This window comes from Cryptomeria japonica, chromosome 6 (genome assembly GCF_030272615.1).
Source record: "Cryptomeria japonica chromosome 6, Sugi_1.0, whole genome shotgun sequence".
Taxonomy (NCBI): domain Eukaryota; kingdom Viridiplantae; phylum Streptophyta; class Pinopsida; order Cupressales; family Cupressaceae; genus Cryptomeria; species Cryptomeria japonica.
Genome location: NC_081410.1, coordinates 414,072,101 through 414,082,735, shown reverse-complemented (window position 1 = coordinate 414,082,735; position 10,635 = coordinate 414,072,101). Strand labels below are relative to the sequence as shown.

Genomic DNA, 10,635 nt, shown 5'->3' with positions numbered 1-10,635 from the left:
AATTCACGGTTGTACTAATTGTTAAGATGTTATGATTATCATGTTTCAATAGTGTAATGTCTCTACCAAACCTACACTATCATTGGGAATCCTTCCGACCTTTCTATTTTGGATTTTGAAATCTTCCTTTTGCTTTTGACATTGATTTTTGAACTTTATTCTTGGATTCACTCACACAAAACAATATTTTCTCACAATTTCACTTTCTCACACTCTGCAACAATGCCTAAAACTCCATGAGTATATCAAAGATTACTTTACACAAGCTTCGAAGATTGAAACTACTTCTTGATGGCATTCTCTTTGACAAAGAAGTGGCAACCATTATCTTTGAAACCTCTTTAGCATATTGTCTTATTTAGATTTGGTAGCATATTATTCTTATTTTCATTGCATGTCAATTATCCATCTATTTTTCTTGGTTGTCCATGGAAGTGGAATCACCAAAATGCTGGTTTGATAAGTCCCTATATAGCCACCCCCAATAATTTCTTTGGTATTTTGTGAGTAGGCACTGGAGAAAAGTTGTCTGGTAAAGGTTCTCAAGGCTATTCAACATGCTTGGTGATTTCTCTCCCTTTTCTTTGTCATTTCACAACTTAATATAATTTAATACACTTCCTTTCAATTATAGTTTGTTGAAATGGTTATTTGGTTACATTATGTGCATTTCGAACTTTGGGTTCCTTGCATATTATTTTGTTGTCTTTTTGTAGACAGTATTTACTTTTTGTCGATATGGGATGCTAGTGTGTTGCACTGTTGTCTACACATTGTGCAAACATCTTGGACAAAGAGTTAACTAGATTGTTTAGGAGACCTCTGTAGTTTGCATTGTCTGTTCTTGAAGTCTCGAGAATTTAATTTAATTTTGTATTCACTAAAACCTACATTTTCTTAATTAATTAGATAAACCTAAAGGTCATGTGTACCTCCAAATTTATTTGAGTGTGGGGTGGAACCCGAGCTCTCAAAGAATTGATTATCCTTCCTAGTAGTTCACTTTTCCATCCTCTGTACATTATCAAAATAACTAACTACTCTACACTATAATCTAGCCAATACGAACTTTCTAGAATCCACTTTACAACAAGAATATGCCACACGAGCATAACCATCTCATACAAGACAAAAGTATGCATTAAGCCTTGAAAAGATGCTACAAAAGTTGTTGAGGTCGTTGAAACAATTGCAAATACTCATTGAGAATTGTTGGAGTGCGTTGGAGAGGATGCCAATTGTTGTCACATAAGCCAAATTAAGGCCAAAAACTATTAGATATTTTAAGCATTGTTGGAGATTTCAAAATTGCACCATTTGTACTATCACCAATTGACTAGGGTGATGCTAATTGTTGAAACTTGATGACATATTGAAATGAAAAAACACCTCACTCATTATACTTCTTAATCAACCCTACACACGTTTTTTTAGAAGGTCATTAGAAGGAGAGTAATTGTGTGTCCCTTTCATTATGCATGGTGTATCTTGCATCCAATATTTCATTGGTTTCTTTGATGAAATCATTTAGATTTACCTCCAAGGTAATCAATTAATCCAATGTGTTATTCAACAAATTTGTATCGATTTCATCATTAGCATACAAAAAGGAGGACAAAGTAGGAACCATTGTACTAAATTGCTCCTTTCATTGTTCTAGTGGTTTGGTGGCCCCAAAATCATCCAAAATGTCAAGCATAATCTTTTTTCAATATTCTCTAGCATCTTCAAATGATATTTTACCTACTTATCCAACTCTATCACGTATGTCATAACCTCTCCTAATACGATCATCATATCATTTGTTGCAATAAGGTATTCTGGAACATGTGGATCATATTTTGCACATTTATATATTTGTTTTATCAATACAGCTCCGGGGTTCCACTTTTCAACTATCCACTTCAAATTTTCTATCTTGCATATACTTAACTTAGAAAGCCTTTAGATTAGAATATGCTTTCCAACTATTGTCTATTTTGCCCATAATTTTGGCTAGTTTGTACTCCATCAGATCCTTCACTATACTACTAATCTCTTTGATCCTTTTCTCCTTGGCCCCTTCTACTTGTTCTTTCAACTCCTTCAACATTGAAAACATAACATCCCTTTCTCGTGCCGATAACTCTGTAGAGTTTAGAGAAGTGGAATCAATAAGCACTATAGTAGTTGTTGGAGGTACAGACAAGAGAGATTTGACTTAATTTAGCTCAACTACATCCTTCATGTACTAATCTTGCAACTTATCAAAATCTATCTAAATCCTTTTAGCTGTTGCTTCATTGAATAAGGTTGTATTTATTGCAAGGGATGCAACCCGAGGAGCAATGGTGTTAGATAATCTTTTGACAATTAGGTTCCCTATTAATTCTTGCACTTTGTCTGCAACCTTGGGCTTGTTTGTGTGTTGGAGGCATTGCTCAAATAAGTGGGGTCTCAAATTTTGTCTTGAATCTAGACCCCCAAAAAGCTTGCTTAGTTAAACTGTTGAATTCAATTCAATGATTTGAACAAATTCAAAGACCATTCAAGATGTCTAATTTATCCTTATCAATGCAAATGCTAACTTAATGGTTATGTGATGCTGAATCATGATGCCAAAATATGATTCTCTCTTCCTCCCATGTTTCCCTTAAGAAATAAATAAATTGAGGCTTGTCCTTTTATACGACACCCTAGTGTGTAAGTTTGAAGAAAGAGTGCCATTGATCTAAGATTAAATTTGTATTTGCAAGTTTAAAAGTCAAATCCATGTTACAAAACATTTGTGTTTCGTGTGACAAAATAATAGAAAATTGAATATGAACTCTTAAATATGTGAAATAATTTCTTTAGCTAAAATGATTTTGTGAATGATTAAAATTAAAAAGTTAAAGATTTAAGTCAATTGCCCATTTTTATGAAAAACATGTATAAAAGTGCTATGGATAATTTTCTCTTACAAATATTTATTGTTTAAAAATGTTATCTAACCTTGGGATGTGCTCCAATTAACATGAAGATAATAAAAAATTAATGCTTTTCACGATCGATGGAGTAATAGTGTTGTTAAAAAATTAATAATTTTTTTCGGTTCGGGTAGCAAGATAAGAATGGGGCCTTAGGGTTTGAGAAAGACATTTATTGTTAAAACCCTATATAAACTCTTTTAGCGTCCTACCAATTTCACATCTACGCATTCATTTTTGCTCGCACGCTGCTTCAGAGATTTGTATTTGCTGTTTGGAGCGAGGCGGAAGACGTTTCAAATTCGGCACCCTTCACCTGGTATGTACTTTGTACTCTTTCTTCGTTCACTTAATAGTTATTTTTCTTTTTCCTTCATAAAAATGCAGAATCAGAGGATGCCACATTCCAAAACCCTTCTTCTGTATCTTTCATTTAATTTTCTTTATTGGCTTCTGTTCGGTTTGGCGGTTTAGGGTTTTCAGCGATTTTTTTGGCTTATATCCTTTTTCGTTTTGCTTTGTACTTGGTTTGATTTGTCGCCGTGGGAATCTTTTCTTATTTTGTTTTGTTTTTTTGATACCCTAGTTCTTTGTTTATGCGTGGAAGTTAAACGTCGAGTAATGTTCAACTAAACTTTCAAGATTTGTAAGCTTTCAAGATTTGTAAACCTCGAGTAATGCTTCTCCCCTACAGGAGAACCGTTTTGCGGTAAGGGTGTTTTGAACCTGCTTAGAAGACCATCCTCAGTCATCATTACACGATAACGCTTTGGTTTTAAAACCCTTGCTATTTGTTGCAGTGTCTGGAGTTTAGATTCCAACTTAGCAGTTAAATGAAATGATTATGATCATGTCCGTGGGACCTCACTAGTTACAGGCTAGCGCTGTCTTAACCATCAAAAGGGTCTGAGATTTAGGCCAATGTTGCTTAGTAGCCAGGTTTGGTTCTCATTATATTAATGCGGAGTATAAATTCTCTTAGATGTTTTGTTGCGGCCTTTTCGAAGAGTTCTGACGTCGAGTCTGTATTCAGTCTCTCCGAATGAGTGTTCCCTTGTTTTGCCAGAGTTCTGATTTGGAGTCTAAATCGACTGTCTAAAGGAAGGAGTATTCCATCGTAAGAGCAAAATGACTTACGCATTACTCATATATAATGTTCGGATGTTGCACCCCCCTAGGTTTGGCTCTAATAATATGTTTCAATGGATATGCAAACATGATCTAGCCTTGAGCTCCATAATAGTTTGTTTAAATGTCCATTGCGAGTTAATCCTCAGGGAGAGCTTAAAATGTTGACTGGTTGAGACAAGCCAAGCTTTGTAATTTGCAGTGGGTTATTTCAAGAAAGTTCATAATACATGCCCACCAGGTGCAGCTTACCTACCCTTTATTTAATATGAATTTTTATATCTTTTGGTATTCATTGTCATGTAGCAAACATGGCAATATTGTTTTTATAGAGCGTACCACAATTCTGAGAGTCTTTGCACCATTTAGTTGTACTCGATTTGTGAGATCTTGGATAAGAACATACTGAATATTTTGAAAACCTGGTTTGTTGTGATTGGGGGTTGAAATTTTGCATCCAGTTAAACTGTTATTTATAACAGAAATTGTCAGAATGCATCAAAAGAAAATAGTTATAAATGCAATTTTTCACTTATCTGATAAGTACAGGATTTGAAGCAAATTCGGTATGTTTATAGGTGGAAACGGATTTTTTAATGTAGGGTCCCACTCGACAGTGAGATGTGGATTTGTATAAAACTCCATGTGTTGTTTGTGGAAATGTAAGAGTTTTCTACTTTGTATTTACCTGAACAGTTAATTTTGGAAATGTAAGATAACCCAATGTGTTAACTTTGGAAATGGAAGATAACCCAATGTGTTATAGATGGGAAGTAGAAATTCTCTAGTGTGTGTTTGGCTTCATAATGTATGATACTATTTGTAGAAAATCTAGTGTGGTGCAGGCGGAAATAGGAATTTTCTTCTATTTAGTGCTTCTCTTTGCAGTGAAGTTTATAGTTGCAGAAAAACCATGGTCTTTCAAGGGGAACAGTTTTTTGTTGCTATTTTAGAACAGCTATGGTGTGCATGAAACAGTTTTCTTTGGATTGTTTGATTGGATTTGACTTTTGTAACCTCTGATGATTGCGTTTCTTTGATTTGAATCAATTGGGTTTGTTTGATTTGACTTCTACTTTCTTGGTCTGTGTTTTATGCTAAATATAAGTATTATTTATGCCAGGAGTTTATTGGTTGTCCATTCATGAATCCTTTTTATTCTGGATGCTTTTTTCTTAAACTTTTATTTGGTATTCTCATTTTAAAATTAAACTATGATAACATTTCAAAAATTATTATAAACCTCTCCCATCTTTGAAAGTATGTAGTTGTGAGGTTTGGTGAATGGATTTGTATTTTTGGGGTCTTTTTGTAATTTTTTTTTTGACATTTGATAATAATTGGGCCGCTACTCTCAAATATATAATTTCGTCAATGTGCTGTGTTTCTACTTTAGATGTGTTTTGTCTGAGAATGTATATGGTTGTTGTTTTGATACAATAAATTTTGATGTTGTTTTTGTTCCACATTTTAATTTGTTTCCACTTCATGCCCTAGTTGTATAAAGTTTTTTAACACCAAAGTTCACAGTTTTCTGTATTCCAAATTTCTCGCTTAGTTGTGAATGCAACAGAAGTTCTGGATGAGGATTACTGTTTCTGTACTTGCTGAGTTGTCCATCATTTTGGTCTTTATAGTTTATTATCTTAACTATGAGAAATGCCTGTGTTCTGTGCGCACATTGGGGGCGTCCTCTTTATTCATGCTTATATTCAGCTCTGCCTTTGACAAATTTACTCTATAGTAACCTACCTTTTAAAGTTCTATTGGTAATCTCTATCAACACATATATCATGGCCCTTACATTTCCTTTGAGATTCTCACTCTGCAAAGCCTGGTACAATTTCACTTGTTCTTTCTCCCCTATGACTGCATCCCTCATTCTGCAAATACTCCTTTCTACTCTGCCTCCACCACAGTGTTGCCCTTCAAGCATTGTAGGTGACATTCAGGACGACTGCAGACGAGGACAACTAAAATGCGGAATACCAGAGCATCTCAAGATATGCATGATGACCATGATGAAGAACAAGTTGATCTTGATGGGGATGAGGAAGAACCAGAAGAAATAATGGATGAGGAAGTGGAGGATGAAGGGGATGTTGAGGAGGAAGAAAAAAATGATGCCCAAGAAGGACTTGATCTTGATATAGCTGAGGATGAAGGATCTGGTTCACAGGATGAACAAGAAGCTGACCACGAAGCTAATGCCTCAAATCTGAACCGTGAGAAGTCATCTGAAGATGATGGGAATCATGACACTGTAGAGGATGCTCCAGCAGTAGAAGAAAATAGCGAAAAGCTTGAGAAAGATAAAGATGAAAGTAATGATGAGGAATTGCTGGCTCTCCCACCACATGGCACTGAAGTGTTTTTAGGTAATCTACCACGGGAAATTACTAAGGAAGATTTGACAAGCCTTTGTGAGCAGTGTGGGGAGATTTTTGATGTAAGTATTTATATGATGGTCGTTTCATATGTTTTCTTTTTCATTTTTTATTGCAAAAATAAGTCTTTTTACACGTTCATTTTCATGCTGAATACATATGTGTAATCTTTAACAGATTACTATTAAACGTGAGGCAGACAGGGCAGTTTACTCCTTTATTACCTTTACAGCTAAGGAGTCTGCTAAGAGTGCCATTGAAAAATTGAATGGTTCTGAGTATAAGGTATTGTTGATAATTTTTTATTGGAAACCTATTTGAATCATCTTTTCATCAAGTGGAATCTTGCATGATGCTAGTCACTTTGTTATTAAATGCATTTTTTCAATTTCAGGAGAAGAAACTAAGGGCTTCTGAATCTCAACCAAAAAATCGGCTCTTTTTGGGTAATATTCCATCAAATTTGAAAGAAGAGGATCTTTCAAAAGTTGTCTCTGAGCAAGGACCTGGCTTTCAGCATGTAGAGCTGATAAAGGTATGACAACCAAAGGCTGTGTTGAGTTCTGAATCCTGATTATACTGTTTTATGTGTATAACATCTTTACAGTCAAATTTTCTTTGTTTCCTACGTTCTTTTCTATTTTTCTGCTTACATTTAGCTAACACATATTTTGTTTTAATTTCAGGATCCAAAGGACTCAACAAGGAACCGAGGCTTTGCCTTTGTTGAATATTATAATAAAGCATGTGCCGAAAAAGCAATGAAGAACATGTTGTCTTCAAAATTTAAGCTGGACGATAAGGTTATAACTGTAAAATGGGCATCCCATCAACGGACTTCTTCAACTGAAGAGGTAAATGACTGGGTAAAATAATGTGTTGTCTATTCAAGGTTTAGCATGCATTTTAATTATGCATCCCAGTTAGAAATGTTGGGTATTTCCCTTATTTCTTTATATACATTTGTTGTGGTAGGCTTTGAGTAGTTGGTCAACATTATAGCTCTGGAGCAATGCATCAAGATTATACCATATGTTTAATACTCCATACGTGATCTTTCAATTGAAATCATTTGAAGTCTGGCATGTGCCGTATGTTCTGTTTTTAGTTGAACTTTGGCATGTGCCTATGGTTCTACTATTACTTGAAGTAATGCCTTTTTGTCCTTTTTAATTTCTTGCATCATTATAGTCTTAGTTTGTCAGGCGTGCTTTTGGTTACCAATCTAATGCTAATGCAATGATGAATCCAGATGTTGTGTTGTCATACTCTATTTTGCATGGTGGTTGTAAGCAGGCCTGGAATTTGACGGTCACCCTTGCCTGTCATAATTTTTTTTATGAGGGATTAGTCCTTCTAATGCCTTTCATTTAAAGTTTTTAAAAACAATGTTTAAGTGTCAATTTTTTTTTAATCTGCAAATAGTTTAATATAAATTCTTTTGCTGTGAAAATAGATAATTTCATAAAAAAATGTAAAAAATTAAAAAACAATGATAAATTAGCAATGCACTAAAATATCTTAAATTTAGTTGTAAGTTTCTAAATTCACACCAAAAAATATAGAAACAATTTTAGATTTTTTTATTACAATATTTTAACAAATTAGAAATGATTATATCTTATCATTTCAATTGTTAGAAGTTTCTATATTGATATTTAAATATTTAAGACAACCTTATTAAAAATATTAAAAAATAGATTGACAGTTTCTAAATTTATATAAGAAAAAACATACTAAAAAATCATATAAAAATAAATATTAAATTAGAAAAAATTATATCTTATACCATTTTAAAATATTCTAAATAAATTCATATATTTATAATAAACTTTGTAAAATAATATATATCAATATATATAACCTATTATAATTTTTTACAGCTTATTAATAATTTTAAGTGTCATGTATACGGCTTTTGGAAAAAATACCCTGTCAATACATACAGTCCACTAATTTTATTAGTTGTAACATACGGTCTAAAAGTGCAAAAACGGCCATATAGCCTGTCAAATTCCAGGCCTGGTTGTAAGTTTTGAATTGCAGATGATTGTTTATTTGCTGCTTTACGTATTTCTTTTGTTTTTAATTCACATACCAGGTCAAGTCTGTGTATGTCCGCAATTTGCCAGATGATGTGACAGAGGAGCAACTAAAAGATCTTTTTGGGCGACATGGGGAGGTTACAAAAGTTGTTCTATTAGAACAGAGGCCGGGGCAGGCAAAGCGGGATTTTGGCTTTGTTCATTTTAATGACCATGCCACTGCTCTTAAAGCTGTGGAGAAAACAGAGAAATACGAGCTTGAAGGTAATTTTATGTGTGTACAATTGAATCCCAGCTCTGTATTAACTTGTTAATTTAATAAACTAGAATCTAATTATTCAAAATGCTTTCAATGTAGGGCGGGAGTTGACAGTTTCTTTAGCAAGGCCATTGAATGACAAGAAACCTCAAAGTGCTACTTTGTATCCTTTTCAAAGGTCTGTCATTCCAAATTATCAGCTGCAAGGTGGATATGGTTATGGCGCAAATCTCTATGGAGGCTTTGGTGTTGGATTTGGTTCTGCAGGCTACAATCAGGTAAGCTAACAAATGATACCTATAGTGGAAACATTTTCTTTTAAAATCCAATTTTATTAACGATTTGGGTAGGTAAAAGTGGATGTAAATTGTAATAGAGTTGCTTGCAGATTGATGTTCGAAAACTAGAACATGTGGAAATGATGTAAAAAATTCAACTGTGTATCATGTTTACCTTTCAACACTTGTAAATACATTTAATTTTCTTTTGGAGTGCTATCTCTATTTTTATTGATATTATTATGTGATAGAATGTTCTGAAATTCTCTTGCAGCCAGTCATTTATGGCAGAGGTCCAACACCTGCAGGCATGACGATGGTACCAATGATGCTGCCAGATGGCCGTGTTGGATATGTGTTGTAAGTTCATATTTACAATATGTTTTCTAACTTCTTGTTTACAGTACAGTTCTAATGAAATTCTATTTTTCTGGGTTGGGGATCAGGCAACAACCTGGGAACGGGGTAGGGGCATCTGCACCCTATAGAGGACAAGGCTCTGCTTCTTCCAGGGGTGGAGGTAGATCCAATAGAAGTGGTTCGGGTGGTGGCAGGCAAGGTGGTGGAAGAAGTTCTGGCAATGGTGGGGGAAGTCGTCGGTACAGACCCTACTGATTATTGGGGGAGGTTGTCTTTGGTGGTTTTCAGACAGCCTTTCACCAAAGCAATGCATGTTGCATTCTCTGTCTTTTTGTTGGACACTTGCATTGTTGATTTCAATGAGCTCCTCAACGAACCAAGAATTAGAAGAACTTTGCTATATAGAACAAGTTATGTAACAGAAGCTTTGGAAACTTAATTTCACATTTTATCATCCTGTAGAAAATGATAGCATATGAAGACATAACTTTGTCATGGATAATTTATACGTGAGGGTTTTGGTGCTTGTATCGAGTTGGTTGGTTTCCAAAGTCACCGAGACCTATTATTTTCAAAATTTCATCCAAAAATTTGCAATATTTGGTTTTCTGGCCTTAAATATGAAGGGTTTCTGAAGAGGCAGCTGTGGGAAACTACTTATTTTATAAAGGTTAGGAGGGAGTGTTATTGTTGAAACTGCATTTTGCAAGTGTTCAAGAATTCTTTAATACTGAGCCTTTGATAAAATTTGCATGACATTTTATTTGAGTGGCTGAAGAACAATTTTGTGGTGTAGAGATTTTGCAATATGTATCACATACATTAAGTTTAGACTTAAATTTAGAAAAATACTGGAAAATAGAAGTGCAAAGTAATATCATACTTTCTATTCAAATTTGAGGTATGTCCAATCTAATAAAGTATATCCGAACTGAGAAATTGTTTTGAAACAAAATGCAAAATGACATTTTACATCTAAAGAAAATCTTTTATCTTCTGTATTTCCAGGATAAAACCACAGGAAGTATAGCCAGGATCACATATTCATTCTTGGAAAGTGGAAACTAATTTGCACTGGAAGAGCAGAATGAGAAGAGTTAATGGGGGAATATGCTCTTGAATAGGAAAATAAATATATTGGTGCTTGATAGTTTGGGATGTGATGTGATCTCATTCGATGTAGAACTAATAAGCAAAAGTTCTATTGGAAGATTGGTGTGATCTTGTGTA

The 10,635-nt window shown here is 34.2% G+C and overlaps 1 protein-coding gene across 5 annotated transcripts; it reads left to right on the top strand.

The window, feature by feature from the left end:
* Nucleotides 1-3,110: 3,110 nt before the first annotated feature.
* On the top strand, nt 3,111-10,173 carry LOC131039181 (heterogeneous nuclear ribonucleoprotein Q). Of its 5 annotated transcripts, XM_057971891.2 has the most exons (10): nt 3,116-3,267; nt 5,793-5,845; nt 5,996-6,525; nt 6,641-6,748; nt 6,858-6,998; nt 7,150-7,317; nt 8,565-8,772; nt 8,867-9,045; nt 9,320-9,405; nt 9,492-10,173. In XM_057971891.2, exons 3-10 carry the CDS (start codon nt 6,055-6,057, stop codon nt 9,658-9,660), a joined length of 1,530 nt encoding a protein of 509 aa, XP_057827874.1. In that variant the 5' UTR covers nt 3,116-3,267; nt 5,793-5,845; nt 5,996-6,054; the 3' UTR covers nt 9,661-10,173. The 5 variants fall into 5 exon arrangements, with proteins under 5 accessions (XP_057827854.1, XP_057827883.1, XP_057827846.1 ...); XM_057971871.2 differs by lacking the exon at nt 5,793-5,845 and having other exon boundaries at nt 3,111-3,267; nt 6,029-6,525; XM_057971900.2 differs by lacking the exon at nt 5,793-5,845 and having other exon boundaries at nt 3,114-3,267; nt 6,018-6,525.
* Nucleotides 10,174-10,635: the final 462 nt, after the last annotated feature.